The following is a 19,191-nucleotide window of genomic DNA, read 5'->3' as shown; positions in this document are numbered from 1 at the left end:
TTTTTATATCTGGGGACTCTTAAAGGAACAAGTTTATAGTACTCCAGCCATGGCTGTACACGACCTAACAGCTTGCTTGCATACCGTTTCAGGAATGGTGGAGGCAGGTGTGTTGCGTAGGTCCAACAAAGTATGATCCAGCGAGTGGCGTAATGTTTGCCAGTGCAAGGCGGTTGCTTTGAATACCTGCTATAAAGCGAACGTTGCTCGTACGTGTACATTCTAGCTAGATGAGCTTAAGCCTGGATGTCAGATGTAAAGAATGGAATTACAGCACACAGAATAACGTGCAATCTAGTGTAACCTACCTATTGGGTTTTTTGTGCCTCGCTGGATACAGACAATGTTATTGTACCCGCTGATATTTTCTATTCGAATTATTCATGTCATGAACGAAACAAAGTGGTCGTTTACATATGTAAGAAGTACAAGTTATGTCTTCATGTTTGAATAAAAGTAACAGTAACAGAAATAAGTACTCAGATACCGCACTGTGGATGTGTAAATTGGATACAATTTGATACTTTAACTGAAAATAACGTTTCACGCGAACACGATTTGAACATCGGTTAGTCTGCTTGTCCGTTCCCCATGGCATTCCCGTCTCTCACTGAGCTAATGGAACAGCTGTGGCACACTGCAGAGTTCATTCTACCTCTTGTTGGCCACGCTGTACGCAATTACAGCTTTCCAGAGCTACGTTTGTAAATCGCATTTCTATTAAACATGTTGAAGGCACTAGGTTTTGCTGGATACACTTTATCTTGAAATGGAATAAGGAATCGCTTGCCGACCGCCAAGGCTAGCATTTTTCCTTCCCCATGTACAGTTTTCTTAGCTTCTCAATGTCTGTCACAAGACTAATAGCGTTTACAAATATATTACTACATTTACCCACTTATATTGATAATTATATACCCTATAGCACTAGTCCATACAAGGAGATGTCCTTAACTATTTTTTTAATTTTGCCATCAACAGTATTTCACGTAATAATTTTCTTTTTATTCCCTTACACGACATCACATTATATTTAAACTTTCAGCAAATTATGCACAGAAAATACAACTCTCTTATTACTAAAAGTACCCAAGAACAATCTGTTAAAAAGCTTAATCTATACACAGGTAAACACTCTCTATTTCAAAGCTCTACTTCAGCTAATCCTACGTGAGTAAAAGCAGCTTCATTATTACCTCGCATCAGCAAGAATTCTTAAAATTATAATATAACTGCAGTGCATTACTGACTTCCTTTCTCCCAATCTTACCGAAAATGTTGTTAGCTCTTGCTAAATCAAATCGGGACACAACCTTCTGGCAAAACTCTTTATTTTTCTCCGTAACTAGTTAGACAATGTACCTCTCTCAAATGTGTATACAGAAATAGCTATTTTTTGTATTCAGCAACTACTTTCCTTAAAACAAATCTTCTTACCGTAATACTGTGCAGAAGATAACTAATGCTATCTCCATGTTTGGCATATAATACAATTAGGAACACTGATTTCACTACACCGATATAAACAATTAAGCATGCATCTGTTGCTCAGTGCCATCTCTATACACTGATTAAAATTAACTTAATGTTAAAGAGTTATGTGGCTTCCACAATTCACTTTACTTTATTTAGCATTATGATATTCTGGGTGTCATACATATCCTCTCAGATCTCTATCTCCATGTAATATTATTAACTGCAGACTTCTTTTAATAGACACAGTCAAAAGTAGCTATGACATCTATGGATGTGCCTACATACTTACATAACAAATAAAACATAAATTGCATGTGTTCTAACTATTTTTATCATTGCCACTACCATCCCACAACGAGGCCATTACAGAGATAGCAAGAGAATGCTCAGGGACTCACCAATGTGTTAAAACCCTCACGAATTTTAATACTATATCTCTGCCCATCCTTAATACCTCCAATGCTGGTCGCACCTGAACCAATGCTAATAAACCCTGTAACTTATCTACATAGTCCATCCTGGTAGTGCCTCCTTAAGTAGTCAATAATATTTACTGATTCAACATTGCGTGTCACATGCTTTGAATGCATTTAACATCTTACTGGCAACTTAATACTCATAAGATTTCACACTCTCAGTTTAAATTTTCGTATACTACTGTCACATTTGCTGGGTCACCACATGAGCGGCACTCGTTCTGAGACTGATAAGCATTGTTGTTTTTCAGCATTCCCTGTCACACAGTCCTATAATGTTCCTACTTTCTTCTTCACAGGAAACGATTGGAACCACTTCACTGGTTTATGCCTTTTCCCTACTTGAACACGCTTATAACGTTTTGCACTTGTCATCTGATTGAGTTTGTATGACTTAACATGCTTGTTAGCACGCTGTGTCCTTAACTGTTCTCTCCCAGTCCCATTTTACTTTGACTGAACCCTCTTCTGTATTTTCACTCTGAGGTTTTCCTTGTCATATCCAAATAATCTCATATTTAACCATGATAAAATATTTAGTGCACCTCTGCCATATATTATATTTTCTAATGTTTTTAAATCCATCATCTTAGAGACCTTTCCCACTTGCAACAGTCTGCATTTCTGGATATTCTGGATACTGTAAAGACCTTTGTATCCCTTTAACCATATCTGATTAGTTTTATACTAATTCCATTTCCCAAAAATCTGCCCATTACCTCTTCCAACATCTCTTCATGCTCGTCCTATGCTCTACCAATAGTCATAACATCACCTACATACATGAGGAGCTTTTGCAACAAATGTCAGGCCAAAGTATGGTCCAGAGCCCCTATAAACACACTTACTGACACATTCAGACTGAATGGTACAATGATAAACAGATGCAATCAGCTGGTGATGGTAAAAGCTGTAGCAGGTCTAGGCCCTGAATGTAATGGAACTTGCCAATAGACAGCAGTCAGGTCCATTCAGCTTATGTATTTCATTCCTTCTAATAATCAGAACTGATCTATCTCTTTCCACTTCTATATACTGGTTAACTGTGGGTCCACCAAGGTCAGCTGTGCTTTGCAAGGTTTTTTTCACCACTAGGAGAGGATTGTTGTAGGAACTACCAAGAATTCGTTTACTCCTTGTACTAACATCTCACTAATATCCTTGTTAGTGGGTTATTTTAGCCCAGTGGGCATTGTGTAAGGCTTCACAAAGAAATGGTTTGCCTCTTTAAGTTTTAATTGATACTCATAATCCTGGATAGTCTCAGTTTGATCTGAGAGTACTCTCTTATGTCACTCATGTTATGTCCAATAACTCCTCCATTTTTTACTATGTATGAATTCACTGTGGGTTGAACATTCTCAGCTAATTCCAGTCAAGTTCATTACCGTCTATCTCTATACCCTTATGTGCTGAAGTTCTTCCTGCCACTTCATAGGTGTTTGAGAAAATCACCAACTAGTTTTTTCCCAGTTCTACACTCATCCTACTTCCAGTGAATGGAATTTCAATTACCTGACCTGGATTTGGCAGAATAAACTTTTTATGGGCAAAATCCAATACTGCCCTGTATTTTTCTGACCAATCCACCCCTTTTAGCAATGGTATGTTTAAGTTAAGAGTTACTAAGAATCTCTGATCGCACTTCAATGGTACAACTAGGATGGATAATAATACCTCATCACTTATAGGTTTTCCCTGAACACCAGTGATTCCAACCACATTTACTCCCTTCTGTGGTGTGTTGGATGCTTCCCTCTAATCTTCAGTTTCTCAAAAACACTCCTTACTTACAACACTAATAGCACCACCTCAGTCTAAAAAATTTTTCACAGTCTCTTAACCCACTTTTCTATTATTATTGGCATCATAGTTTCATTTACTGGACAAACTTCTCCTTCTAATAATTCCTCTCTTGATTGCCATTCTTGATCTAAAGTCTGGATTCCAAACATTTTGGGCCTATAGTTCATAACTCTTGGTCCCACATAATGATATCTCCAAAAGGACCTTCTTCGTTTTCCTCATCTTCAGTTATTGGAGTCACAATTTGCTGCTAATTGTAGGACAGATTACGAGGGTTCTGACCTTGAGATTAGTCTGGCACCTCGTTTCTGCCTCGCTTTTTGAATTTCCCCAGTAATCTGAAAACCTATTTCGATTTCGCTGGCCCATCTTCTTCTTCCTTCTCATAGAAGGTGTCTAACTTCCCTAAATAATACAACTGTGCATTCATTTCAGTACATCTGTTCGCAAGTACCTAGGAGTGTGTGGAGACAGCCAGGTGACAAGTCAATATGCGAATCAGCTGTTCTTCATCTGCCAGTTTATATTGGAATTTCACCCTATCTGTACGCAACTTGAAGTAACGTTTGTATCCTCTCCATTTTCTCTCGTCAGGTTTAGGATCTGAAAGTTCCAGAGCAGTTTCTCCTGGTCTCCTGTATTTCAATACTCCACTTTGAACAATCTGAAATATTCTCTCAAGTCAGTAAAATCCTTCATATTCAGTATTTCCCATACTGTGCACCATCTTTAAATTTATCCATCTAAAACTCAATCTTTTTATGAACGCTGCATGAAGACGATAATACCCCTTCAAATGACTTTAAAAAAACTGGATTTACTCCATTATTGTACCCCTTCAAATGACTTTAAAAAAGAACTGGATTTACTCCATTACCTGGTTTAAAGGACAGAATCTTTTCCAACCATCCTTTCCCACTCTCAAATCTTCACTGTTCCAAGAATTCAGGGATTGAACTGGGGATTGTGTCTTCTCTTCTGTCATCTCTTTTACCTGAAACTTTTCATTAGTGCTATCCATGCTACAATGGGGGCTGCTACCATGATTGCCCTCTGGCCCCTTCATGGGCATGCTCTCTACAGATGACTAGTCTGTCTTTCCCAATATTCCTTTTCTAAAAATATAGCTTTTCAATTGGCTATATCCTTTCCTGTGCTCCTGTGAAAACTATGGACTCTTAACATAAAACACATAGTTTCTAGATCACTCCTATCGCTTTCCTGTTATAATTTTATAATATCTGCTTTCCGCAGTAAGTCATCTAGGGTATCCCTTAGTCATTCAATGCTTTCCTCTTGTAGTTGAACATGATCAGCCTTAAAATAGTCCAATGATGCATTGATCTCTTCCCTAAGATTCTGGAACTTATCATCCACACATTGTTGGGTCTCCTTAAGCTTCTCTTCAAGATTTGCACTAGACATAATCTGTAAAGCTAGGAGAAGTTTTCAAGGGACTTCTGCAACCGATGTTAATGTATGTTTGGCAGGGAAGGGGGAAGAAGGCTGTTATATATGCCTCGTGGCGGCAGTGTACAGAAGGTCGAGCTGTCAGGATTTGATAGTGGGCATCCAGGGCTGCCGTTAAATGACAAAACAGGAAATTAAGTAACATGAACAGGATATATTTCAATATACGGAGTACAAAGAGCGCGCCTGGGGTCGGAAGTTATCAGGTTTAGGCCAGTGTATGAGGTCGAATAATTAATTAAAATGGGCAACGGAAGGGGGAGCGGTTCATGTTAACTTACGTCGGTGGCCGTTCGCGAAAGGCAGAGCCAGAGGCTCCGCTTTCCAAGAAGACGTCTGTTCTCCTCGAGGTCTGGATTACAAGAGAGAGGAGCAAGTGTGTTCTGCTCCGCAGGACGCTCCGGCGTCCACACACGTGATTGGTATCCTGCTCACGCTATTGGCTAAAATCGATGGCGTGAATTCGCTAGCAATTGCAGCAGAGGGCTCAGGACGTCTCCTGTCAGCAGCTTGAACTTGACAGAGCCGCCTCGGTTTTGAAAGTCAAGCAACTTGGGTCACGTAGACATGGCGTGAATTACTCTGGGAGAAAACATGTAAAGATTCCACTGGGCCTTTGAAATAAATTTCTTAAACCAATTCCCTAAAATATTCCCTGACTGGCTGCCATCCTGTACAAATCTTAAAATTACTAAGCTCTTCAGCTAATTTATTTATTATCTTATTCACTACATCCTTTTCTTGTTTATTTTCATTAATATGAGTGTCCAATCTTGAGATGTTGTTATCTATTTTTCTCACATGCTCACTTCTAAATTTTTCTATTTACATTTTAATAGGTTACTTCTCTAACTGCAGTTCATTAATATGAAGGTTTAATTGTTCACTTACATTCGATATTTCTTTTATAAACTCGTTCCTAATATTGTGCCCAATATTTTCTAATTTTTCTCCCATTCCTCTTATTTTTCATTTATAATCGTCATAATTTATTTTCAGTATGTGTCGTAGCTACCTCTGCGCAGTTGAATGCTATACTCCCTGATATGTACGAGATTCGTCTCACTTTTGGGTTTATGAAACGAAAAACTGAATGTAATCTAATCTAATCTAACATAATATCTACTTTTCAGATTATATGCTAATTGGCCTTGAAATTAAGCACACTGAAATTTTTAAGCATTTGTTTTGCATATGATTTGCCCCTCTGTAATTGGCTTGTTCAAGTGTAAGTTATGAAGTAAGCTCTGATTATACATTCAAATTTTTTGTGCTGATGACATAGAACGAATATTAGGTGCAGGGCACACATATAAAATATTTAAAAAATTAAATATATACAAAAACCAATGAAAACTATGATGCATTTCTGTCTTACAGAAAACTCTATTGGCAGATACAACAAGATAAATAAATACAAAACGAATAAAATATTGCTCATTTGTAAATAACGTTGGACATTTAAATTACAGGAAGTGGTACTGAGGGTCGCCAAGATGTTGCAGAGTGTGTGTTCAATGGGAAGACATACTTAGAAGGCCAGCACATGGAAGTACCAGAGTCTGATTGCTTATCGTGTGTCTGTCAACAGGGATTTAATGGTAAGTAGCAAAATAACATCTGTCTCATAAAGAAATTACTTCCATTAGCTAATTCTGAAAAATGAAATGAAAATTTCAGCCCTAAACATGAACATTCGATATAACACAATATGAATAATGTGTTGTGCTACTTAATCCCATCTCTTTCCGCCTGTTGTGGTATATGTACTGCATACAGATTTCTTTGCCTAATTTTTCTACTCTAGCACATACGTATTGTGTGTGTGTGTGTGTGTGTGTGTGTGTGTGTGTGTGTGTGTGTGGTTGTGTGTGGATGGGTGGGTGGGTGGGAGGGTGTGTGGGTGTGTGGGTGTATGTGTGTTTATGTTTGGGCGCTCAGTGGCGAAGATAATGAGCACCCTTAAAAAATCAGTAGAAACAAATGTTGTTGAAAAATATCAAATGTTATAAACAAGGAAGAGTGAAGTAAATCGTATATAAAATTGCATTCATTATCTCTCTGCCTCACTCACAGTCACTTGAGGAGCCACACCATCTCACAACCTTTGTTATACTATAAATATGGTCAGACATCCTAAAAACGTCAAATGAAACAAATGTAATACAAGGGAAAAAATAAAATAATGACATATGGATGAGCCATCCACTCTGATAACACATTAACAACTTCTCCCTAAACTTTTAGGGAAGAAGTCGGACATTTCACAAAACCTTAAAAGTTATATCACATCCGTGTGATTGTCAGCTGAAATAGTGGTCAAATCCGTTGGTAAATTAGCTGCTGCCATCTCGTCTGAATATAAAACACAGTCTACTAAAATGCGGCGCACTGTGATTCTCATACCACAAGCATCACACACTTGACGGCTCTCCCGCCAGAGCAAGAAGCCATGCATCAAAAGGCTGGTGTCCTTTATGAAGACGAATAAGGAGAACCTCATCACTTCTCCACAGCCTTCTTCCCACGTACACACACAACGCTTTATAGTTCAACAGTGAGGTGATAGCATGCAGAAGGTTGGCACACTGAACCACCTGCTTATTCGTGATACACCTGTTTGGCTGCTAAATCTGCCATTTCGTATGCGTCAGTGTACATGTGCCGTGGTACCCAGTCGCAGGACATCTACTTCCTCAGCCTTTGTTGGTGGAGAAGGGCGTCATAGATATTTGGACTGCTTTATGTGCTCAGTAAAAGTACTGTAGAGAGTTAAGGACACTCAGACTATGGTAACAGACGAAGAATTTAGCACTCGCAACACATCTTCTCAGCCCCAGTGCCCTGAAGATCGCGTATAATTAGGCGTAGAATACAGTGAATTCTTTTAGCAACCGAGTCTTCAGGACCCGGTCAGGAAAACCAACAGAGTAGGCAAGTAAGTCCCTCAGCTAAGACTCACCCACGGACTAAATTATGTAAAATATTCTATTAAAAACAGATGCAGGTGTGCATTCTGTTCTATATTGCACTAAATCCAAAATTACTCTGAACCTCTGCAGTTACCTTGGTGTAAGTCGATTCTAACCTTGGATTTGGGCCTATACTTGCCCCACACCAAGGTGCTCCAGCACAAGCTCAAGCGGATCCCAAACGGCCCTGTTGCTCGTGAACGATTGGAGAAAAGATGTTCACAGCTGGAAGGCAGCTATGTGTATACTGGTGATTTTGGAGCAGTGAGGATCTTATATGCTTGAGGTACCATGAGGAGCTGCCGAGGGATGGTTCCCCAGTCTCAGCATAGCGACTGGGTTTGGGACTGGTCCTCCAAGCATCTCCCCTCACGGCAGCTAGCGTCATTGATTTTTTGGTTAAGCAGGTCTCAATGATCCTTATACCGTGCACTCATAATCTAGCTATGATGTCACAGAAACCATATACAACTGGTGCAGACGCACCCTGTCCACTCCCCAAGACATGTGGGTAACGTACCTTCAGATACTGAGTACTTTCTGGGATGTTGCCTTCAGGTCCTTTTAGGTGTAGTAACCACAACTTCGAATCAAAAATGAAGCTCAGAAACCTCACGAGTCTATAAAATGTGGATTGTTGTCCCTGCTATCCAAGTCAGGCAAATTACAAATGCGAAAAACACAATTAAATTTAAAGCACACACACACACTTACCCAGAAAACCCTCTTTGACAGCGCACTCCTACCACCTCTTCACTGCAAGTTGTAACTGACAGATTGCTGTTGATGTGTTGGAGGAGGAACAGAATACTGCAACATCATCCACAAATAAGGGACATTGCACAGGACTCCTAACTTCGACATTATACTTGGAGAACGGCAATTGGTGGGGTGGATGTAAGTTAGCTGTTACTTCTGTCTCGGTACAAAGTTCACCATTTCAACTGCAGACGGATCGTGGAATACGTGCTTCACAAGGTTCTCCAGGAGAAAAGCTCGTAACATGACTGGGCATCGTTAGATTCTATATGACCTGCGTATTGTCTGCTAAGCAACACGGAGCTTAATCGTTCATGATGGAAAAGATCTAAATCCATGCCATATCAGAGAGACCTGCCTATATTGTACCAGCTCCAAATTAGTACCACTACTGTAAAATTCGTACCTCTTGTACAAACCGACATTTAGTGAGGTCAAGATGAACTACATAGTTCAAAGAGTCTTATTGTCAGCTATGAGTTCTGCGTGTTGAGGAACAAATCATGTAAAGGCAACATTGACTTTGCTGTAGTTTTCAAATAACTTTTTGTGCATGGGGAAAGAGAATCACTGTTTTAAGGTAATTGGCAACATAATGTTTTATTTATGGGTGAATGTACATGAATTATCCATTGTTTTCCGACAGTCATGAACCTATGTCGTTTGTACGAAACTGGCAAAGAGAAAATGGCGACGTGGCCCATAATATACCGCTATAATTTTCCTGTGTTGTAACGGTGTAGTTTAAGATATTTGCTCGTATAATGACCTTCAAAACAAGCATTTAGAATGTTGTTTAGAACTGATGTGGTGAATTTTCAGGCGTGTTTTTTGACTTCAGTAATTAATGAAATCATTATTTTGTATTTGATTGCGGTAAGAGAAAGGCGTTATGGGAAGTGGGTCACTGATAAATTGCATTTACCTGCAACAGTACATCTAAACGAGGATAATCGATTAAATGAATGTGGACGTACACTGGTGTCCAAAATTAAACCAATAACGGAAATTTTGCAGCGTTGCGTTTATTTCGCCAAAAAACAGTGTAAACAAGCGACAGTAAAGTAGAAACAATGTAAAGAGCACAGAACGTAAACAACTACAACACGCATAACAATAGACAAAAATCTGCTTCGTTTTTTCCAACTTAACGGATTTGCACCTATATTCCGACAACTGGTTAATGTGCTCAGCATTGGGTGTGACCACCTCTGGCACCAATACAGGCCTGACAACGACGGGGAATGCTGTGAGTGACGTCATCAATCTCATGTTCAGGCAGTACGCCCATTCTTCCTGAAGAACTACTCGTAAGTTTTGGAGAGTGGTTGGAGGATACTGACGTCATGCGACCTGTCTCCCCAGCGCATCCCAGACTTTCTCTATGGGATTCAAATCGGGAGAGCGAAAAGGCCACGCCACGCATGCAGTTTCTTCCGTTTCCAAGAAAATATCAACCACCCGTGCTCTATGAGGTCGAAATTTATCGTCCATCAGTACGAAGTGTGGGCCTACGTCATCTCGCAACAACCGCACATGAGGTCCCAAGATCTCGTCTCGATACCTGACAGCACTTAAACCTTGCCGATTCAGCCGTACAGTTTCATGAAGAGGCATTCGAGTGGTCAACATAATCCCTGCCCATACCATAGGGATCCTCCTTGATATCGGTCTCTTCCCACATTTGTATTTCTAAATCGTGTTCCACGTTCCCTCCAGATACGAATGCGTCGAGAATCACTCTCCAGACTAAATCGGGACTTATCTGCGAGAAGAACATTGGCTCACTGTTCGACCGTCCAGGTGGCACGTTGACGACTCTTCTCTGGACATTCCCTTCTGTGGAGACGCATCATCAGAGGCACCCATACAACAATAAAGGACACTCTGCCGAAGCCTTCTGCACACCGCTTGCCTCGATACAACACGCACAGTGGATACTGCGAGGTCAGATGCCAGTTGCTGTGCACCACTAAGGCACTACCGTCATGCCCTGACGGCCAAATAACGGTCCACCCTTTCTGATGTCACAAGTGGTCGGCCCTGCCCTGGTCTTCGGGAATACTGTTTCGGTCCCCATAAAGTGTCGGCACGTCAGAGAAACAACACAACGATTCACTTCAAGCCATCAGGCCACGGCAGTTTGCTTCTATTCTTCTTATGGTCCTCCACCGCAGGGTGTCTGGTAGGCAACTTCTCTGTGGCATACTGCACAGTCTGTGATTGTGTACACAGCGATTGTGGATGTGAGACTACACGGCAAACACTATCCCGTTTGATAGGTGCCTTGACATCATCGTTGACGTAGTTGTCCACTGAAAGGAATGCCATCTTCCGTGCAGATCACGATTGTACGAACATCTGTTGACATTTTGTGTGAGTATACCGTGAATTAGACACAACACAGGGAAACAGCGGTTCTGTTGCTTTAATTTTGGACCCCAATGTATATGAAACATGCCTAAGTCAAAAAGCAAGAGGCATAGTGAAGACAGAAGCAAAAATGAAAGCCGGGATTTACAAATTTTTGGCCGCAGTAAAGCGTTTTCCAGTGCAGTTGAAAACGGATTAGAAATCCACAATCTTACATTTGAATAGACAATGTTCGGTTTAAGCCTGTGGGATGTAATGAAACACGAAACGGACTGCCTAATAAATTTCAACGCAGAATATGCCTTAACCAGGCAAAAAGTGCCCTGAAGCTGTACATCCAAGAAATATCGCCAAATCCTGGGGGAAAGGTGAAAGCTACAAGCAAAGCTTCAATGCCAAGCCAAAAAAAGAAATTAAAAGATCCAATCGAAGCAAAGGAAAATAAATCTAGAACTACAGCTCCACTTGTACAAATACAGTGTTTCGGAGGCTCATTAACACAACAGAAGAATGGTATAGCGAGTTGTGTGAGGAAGAGCAAATGGAAGAACTCATCAAATGTATGAAGTGCAAAATGTGGATTCATGCGACGGCTGCAGGGGTGCGAAAAGGGGTGGTAAATTCCTATTGGTACGCATGCAAATAATATTAAAGCACTACAACATGGAACATGTACTTAAAAGTAGTCTAGTAGATATTTTCAAGCTCGGGGACGTAGTTTATAAGTGTGGTATGAGTTATGAACGCACTGGTACACGCAAAATCTGCAACAGGTTTCCTGATTTGTACCAGACACAGGCGTTTAGAAAGTGAATCGTCGAATGTTTATTTTTCACAGAATTTCCATTCTTTACATCATATACTAAGAACAACAACCTGCAGTTGAAACTGGCATTGTTTAAAAAAGTTTCTAACGCACAGTTTGCTTTAACATAAATTAAATCTCAAAAATAGTACAGTTTCAATAACTCTCCCCTAACGGAGCCAATTATAGGGCAAAAACTGAGTTAGTTTTCGGAAACTTTTTATAATTTATTGAATCATAATCAGTCTCCAATACAACAGGAAACATATTTCATAAATGTTTCGTAGTTTTCTTTTTGACAAAGCGCTTCATAATTGAGTCACTTCTCTACATCTGTACGACTAAGTTCATTTTATGGTATTTTACGTGTAGTAATTTTACATTTGTATTCAAACGATTATTCTACAATGTACACTAAAGTGCTTTGAAGTGGGTTCAAGACACAACTTTCAAACTATATTTCTATCCTTCCACTCCCAAATAACGTATAAGACAAATGAACACTTAACTCTTTCCTACATCATCCTGATTTCTCTTGTTTTATCGCGACGGTTTTTGCTACCAGCGTAGCCTAAGTTGGAGGAAATAAAATATTTTGCAACTCTGAGGAGAGTAGGAGGTGGCGAGATAAATTTCTACAGATTTTAATTTACATTGACATAGTGTTTAATTTCTAGTAGCCTGGAGTAACAATTAATAACTGTAAAGGCAGATGGAGTAATATACACCTTGAATTCACCCTCCATCCTTTGACCAACATACAAATTACACACGAAAAACTGAGCAGAAGATCAAGCAGGAATACTACTTTTTTGCTATGAGCCTACTTACTGGTTTCATTAGCTTCACATTAAGTTGCTCTCCCGTGCCAGTCTCATCTCAGTGTAGCACCCAACACCCAACAGCCTCAATAATTTGCTGAGTATATAGTAATCTCTGTCTTCATCTGCGTTTCTTGATCTCTACGACCCCCCATAGTACTACAGAAGTTGTTTTCTTGTGTCTTAACACGCCCACTATCATCATGACCATTCTTCTAGTCAGTACTTTGCACATGCTTGTTTCCTCGACGATTCTGTAGAGAACCTCTTTATTACTTATCTCCACAGCCCACTTAAGTTTCAACACCCTTCTGCAACATCATATCTGAAGTGTTTCGATTCACTTCTTTCCGGTTTTCTTGTAGTCTATGTCTCCTTCCCATATAATGCTGTGCTCTTGACATATTTCAACTTTTTCAGGCACTCTGGATGGACCGTGGTGCCGGAAGTTCAGCTGTGACTTCACTTTGGGACACAGGCCCTCAGAACTGGCCTCATGTGCGCCAGTCTTCTGGAGAACCAGCAAGTGCTGTCCCATCAGCTGGCACTGCCGTAAGTGCTGCTATCATGGCTGACATTTTTGCAACTGATAATCCAAAGCTAGAATACTTGTACAACAGTATTTTCGAGACATTATCATAAGGAATCAAATTCTTGAAACAACCCACTGTATGATAGTGTTAATATACAGGGTGTCAATTTTAAGGTCACAAATCAGAATAACTCGAAAAATAAGCTTTACACGAAAAAATATGTAGAATCCAAAGTTGATTATTTTCGAGGGGGACATATGCTGGTGCTAAAATTAGCCCGCCAGCCCAGCCCCCTGGGGTGGGGCGGGAGGCAACTTTAAAATTTCAAATGGGAACCCCCATTTTTTTTTATTTCAGAATCAGATTCTACATAAAAAACTACGTACATTTTGTCTTAAACATTTGTTTTGATTCTTGGTATTTGGCGCTGTATTTCAAGAAAATCTATGTTCTCATTTTTGCGTGGAAAATGGTTGCCGATAAATAAAAAGTCCTTATTTACTTCGTAAATTTGATTCTCTAAAACTAAAACTCTCCCTCTTTCCCCATAGGGTGGGGTTTGAGAGAGAGGAATTAGAGTTTTACAAATGTTGACCTGAATCTGCGGAAAAAATTAATACAGTATTACATGAGCCAGATTATAAATAGCAATAATATAGAAAATACCAAATTATAAATTTACTGCCGCCTGTTATTGTAGTGGATTTACTACTGTATTAAATTTTATTTCTGTTATTTTCTTTTATAGCTTCTGCTAACGACACTTTGGTCAGGGGCTCTGAATCTCCAACTGAAAATGGTCAGTATTTCCTTAATTAGATATAATGCTTTCTGATTAACGCTTTTTTAAGCTGTTAAAGAGCTATTTATCTATCATGATGAATGAAACTGAGTATTTTACATTTCACAGTTACCTAACTGCTCCTTAACTAGCTTGTGTTTTGTTTATTTTAAAACTTTATTTAGCATATCACGACATTCACATAAGTAATGTTGACAGATTTTAAAACATCTCTGTTTAAATTTAGTATACAAGTAAAATTATTTTTCTGTTAATTCCTATTGAATTTTGCTGTTTCTGTTGTCAGTCATTATATGCTGAAACGCATGTTTACATCGCGTTTGCCACTGTTTGAGTACTCTTGTACAGGGCAATAAACAGTTCAGTGCAGACACACCGAAATTCAGGTGTGATACAAAGAGTAAAGGGATTCCAAATATCTAGTCAATATGAATAGATTCTTTTACCCATAAACCGTGACTTAATGCTGTACAGCGTGATGAATACAATAAATTTTCCCTGGAAGTTCCAGCGAAGTGGTTCACACTCGCAAAGTTTTTAAGCAATTTTAAGCAGTTGGGTACATGATAACTTCGCTTCTTAAAAAACCAAATGGCTACAGTAAACAGAATGCACTCCTAGTTGCCATTGTTGCTATTTTTCTATTGCATAAATAGTAAAAGGCTGACAACTAGTGCGTTTTAACTTCCAGTAGCTGCAGTGCCTATGCAAGTAGAGTTGTAAGTCTTTCTTTCTAGTGCCCGTCTCTTTAGTCACTTTGTAATCTGTACATTCCATCTTGACAAAAAAATTTCATATTGTTTTCTGCGCCTGATTCAAGGGCGTCCATACGATGGGGGAGGAGGGGCGGGGGGTGTGCACTGTTTATAATACGAGGGTCGGAACTTGAATAGTGGCAACTATTTATTCACAAAAAAATGGTTCAAATGGCTCTGAGCACTATGGGACTCAACTGCTGAGGTCATTAGTCCCCTAGAACTTAGAACTAGTTAAACCTAACTAACCTAAGGACATCACAAACATCCATGCCCGCGGCAGGATTCGAACCTGCGACCGTAGCGGTCTTGCGGTTCCAGGCTGCAGCGCCTTTAACCGCACGGCCACTCCGGCCGGCGATTTATTCACAACCGATACAAAACAGTTACATGTTTGCACCTGTTACTGCCCTTCAAAGTAGTCTCCAGCGTTGTGTAGAACCCGTTTCCAGCTATGTAGAAGGCGTAGTATACCGTTAGCAGAGCCTATTCTGTTGATGGTGCGAATGGAGCGGTCTACTGCCTGTCGAATGTCTGGAACAGTTCTGAAGCGAGTGCCACGAAGTGGTTCCTTCATCTTCGGAATCAAATCAAAGTCACAAGGACTTAAGTCCGGGGAGTATGGTGGATGGTACAGTACTTCCCATCCCATCGACCGAACAGAGCAGCCACAGCTTGCGTTGTATGCGCCCGCGCATTGTCGTGCAAAATGATGGGTGGGTTGCGCAGAAAGTGTCACCACTTCTTTCGCAAAGCTGGTCGCAGGTGATGCTCCAAAAACGAACAGTAAGACTGTGCATTGACGGTCTGCCGTGGAGGAACATAAAGCGTTAGGATAACACCATCACAATCGTACACGAGAATCACCATAACTTAAGACCGCTCCATCCGCACCATCAACTGAACAAGCTCTGCTAAAGTGAATAAATAGTTGCCACTATTTAAGTTCCAACCCTCGTATTTTAGAAGACGTATGGTGACTCGTAAGTAGCCACAAAAAAGTTCCAGTTCCGACCCGATAAAAATCCTGCGTAGTGCCGACTTTTGCATCATTTTCTTGAAGGAAAAACACCTGACTAGACTTTATATTTTACTCTTCTCAAAGACCAAAAGGGGGAGGGTGTCCCCCTCCCCTGTTTCCAGAGTATGGGTGCCCTTGATCTGATGAGGTACTTTTCCGGCCTCGCACTTATACCATGTCAGTTTCAACGAAATACCGCTTGTTTGGTGTCCCATAACATAATACGTAGTGGGAGAACCTGTTTGCTTTTCTTAAAGACATTCGATGTGGACGATGGCCAGAGCTGCGTTACCTAAGTATTACTTAAGTTAAACCATGTTATATACACTTCACTGAGAAATTAATACCACAGCAACCGAGAAGAACAGTAACCAGACTTCGAGACAGCCGCCCATTATTCAGTCAACTGTACCTACAGGGTAAAAGTTTTTCTATACACTCCATGAAGAACGACGAAGGCTGATAACTGAGTCACTTTTCCACACACCACCTGATCGCAGGGGTACCGCTAAAACACACACGGCACTGCAAATATGAGTGATATCGGTATTGAGAAACAGCGGACATGGCTAAAATTGAAAAACGCTCCAGAGTAAGATAGAAACCATGTCAGATTTTATAGAGAACTGGAAGCTATGTTCGATCCCATTTTAACCATAATTCACTGTATGTGCCTCGAACAAAAAATTACGTCCAGTGGTTGGAAAGCCTCTTTTTTACATCGTGCTTCTAAACAACATAGGCACTCCAATATCGTATTTACCTGCCAACACTGGGCAAGCGACTTTTAATTAAAATGTCTTCCGTGTACGGGAATGTAGATAATGAATGTACGAGTGCAGGTTGTGGAGATGTGGTAGGCAACATATGGAAGTCTGGTGTGACTTTGTGTCGCGCTCGGATAGCCAAACGGTAAGGTGACTGCTTGCGATAAGCTGGAAAGCCGGGTTCGAGGCCCGGTCTGGCACAAGTTTCCAATGTCGTCGTTCCATTATACATGTGATGGTTGTCCATATTCGCAAATGGGAATACATTTCATGTATTTCTTAACGGCTCTAGTCGCGTGGATTCGTGTCCGAAGAAACTTTGTATTGTACTTCTGAAGAACACAGGCACTGCAGTATCGTACATAAATTTTTAGTTGATGTGATGAATAGCAGCTGGCTCTAAATGTAAGCCAATGTAGACGAGTAGGAAAAACAAACCCGTAATGTTCGGATACAACATTAATAGTGTGCTTCTTGACACAGTCACGTCTATTAAATCGTATATAAATTTTTAGTTGGTGTAATGAATAGCAGCTGGCTCTAAATGTAACCCAATGTAGACGAGTAGGAAAAACAAACCCGTAATGTTCGAATACAACATTAATAGTGTGCTTCTTGACACAGTCACGTCTATTAAATAATATATAAATTTTTAGTTGGTGTAATGAATAGCAGCTGGCTCTAAATGTAAGCCAATGTAGACGAGTAGGAAAAACAAACCCGTAATGTTCGAATACAACATTAATAGTGTGCTCCTTGACACAGTCACGTCTATTAAATAACGAAGTGTACCGTCGGAAAGCGATATGGGATGGAAGGAGCATCTAAGGATTGTAGTAGGGAAAGCGAATGGTGAACTTTGGCTTATTCGAAGAATTTTAGGAACGTGTGAGTCATCTGTAAAGGAGACCGTATATGGGACCCATTATTGAGTACTGCTCGAGTGTTTGGGATGCGCACAAGTTTGGATTAAAGGAAGACATCGCAGTACTTCAGAGGAGCGCTGCTAAATTTTTTACTGATAGGTTCGAAGAATACGTATATGCAATGAAGCGCCAAAGAAACGTATAGGCGTGCCTATTCAAATACAGATATATGTAAACAGGCAGAATATGGCTCTGCGGTCGGCATCGCCTATGTAAGAGAACAAGTGCCTGGCGCAATTGTTAGGTCGGTTACTGCTGCTAGAATGGCAGGTTATCGAGAGTCAAGTGAGTTTGAACGTGGTACTATAGTCGGCGCACGAGCGATGGGACACAGCGTCTCCGAGGTAGCGATGAAGTAGGGTTTTCCCTTACGACTATTTCACGAGCGTACCGTGAACATCAGGAATACGGTAAAACATTAAATCTCCGACATCGCTGCCGCCGGAAAAAGATCCTGCAAGAACGTGACCAACGACAACAGAAGAGAATCGTTAATCGTCACAGAAGTGCAAAACTTCCGCAAATTGCTGCAGAGTTCAGTACTGGGCCATCAACAAGTGTCAGCGCGCGAACCATTTTGCGAAACATTATCGATATGGGCTTTCGGAGCAGAAGGCCCACTCATGTACCTTTGGTGACTCCATGACACAAAGTTTTACGCCTCCCCTGGGCCCGTTAACACCACCATTAGACTGTTGACGACTGGAAAGATGTTGCCTGGTCGGACGAGTTTCGTTTCAAATTGTATCGAGTGGACGGACGTGTACGGGGATGGAGACAACCTCATGAATCCCTGAATCCTGCATGTCAGCAGGGGACTGTTCAGGCTGGTGGAGGCTCTGTAATGGTGTGCGGCTCGTGCACGTGGATTTATATGGGACCCCTGATACTCCTGTGTACAAATTTGACAGGTGACACGTATGTAAGCCTCTTGTCTGATCATCTGCATCGATTCATATCCTTTGTGCATTCCGACAGACTTGGTCAATTCCAGCAGGACAATGCGACACACCACACGTCAGAGTGGCTCCAGGAACACTCATGAGACTTTAAACACTTCCGCTCGTTACGAAACTCCCCAGACATGAACATTATTGAGAATATCTGCAATGCCTTGCAACGTGCTGTTCAGAAGAGATATCCACCCTCTCGTACTCTTACGGATTTATGGACAGCCCTGCACGATTCATGATGTCAACTTCCCCCCCCCCCCCCCCAACACTACTTCAGACATCAGTCGAATCCATGCCACGTCGTATTGCGGCACTTCTGCCCGCTCGCGAGGACCCTACACGATGTTAGTCACGTGTACCAGTTTCTTTGGCTCTTCAGTGTATTAGGGAGATGCTTTGGGAACCCAAAAGGGAGTCCCTAAGGGAAGTGACGTTATTTTTGAGGAACGCTCTTGAGAAAATTTAGAGGCTGGGAT

At 40.8% G+C, this 19,191-nt stretch overlaps 1 protein-coding gene across 1 annotated transcript in view; it reads left to right on the top strand.

The window, feature by feature from the left end:
* The window catches only part of LOC124595088 (kielin/chordin-like protein), a 121,738-nt gene that overhangs the window by 84,745 nt on the left and 17,802 nt on the right, over nucleotides 1-19,191 (top strand). The window contains exons 5-7 of the mRNA XM_047133678.1: nucleotides 6,701-6,829; nucleotides 13,379-13,510; nucleotides 14,240-14,290. Coding sequence (XP_046989634.1) covers nucleotides 6,701-6,829; nucleotides 13,379-13,510; nucleotides 14,240-14,290 — 312 coding nt within the window. The remainder of the gene's footprint in view (nucleotides 1-6,700; nucleotides 6,830-13,378; nucleotides 13,511-14,239; nucleotides 14,291-19,191) is intronic.

The sequence above is a fragment of the Schistocerca americana genome, chromosome 2, assembly GCF_021461395.2.
Source record: "Schistocerca americana isolate TAMUIC-IGC-003095 chromosome 2, iqSchAmer2.1, whole genome shotgun sequence".
Taxonomy (NCBI): Eukaryota; Metazoa; Arthropoda; class Insecta; order Orthoptera; family Acrididae; genus Schistocerca; species Schistocerca americana.
The sequence above is the reverse complement of the archived record's forward strand: the minus strand, read 5'-3'. Positions and strand labels throughout refer to the sequence as shown.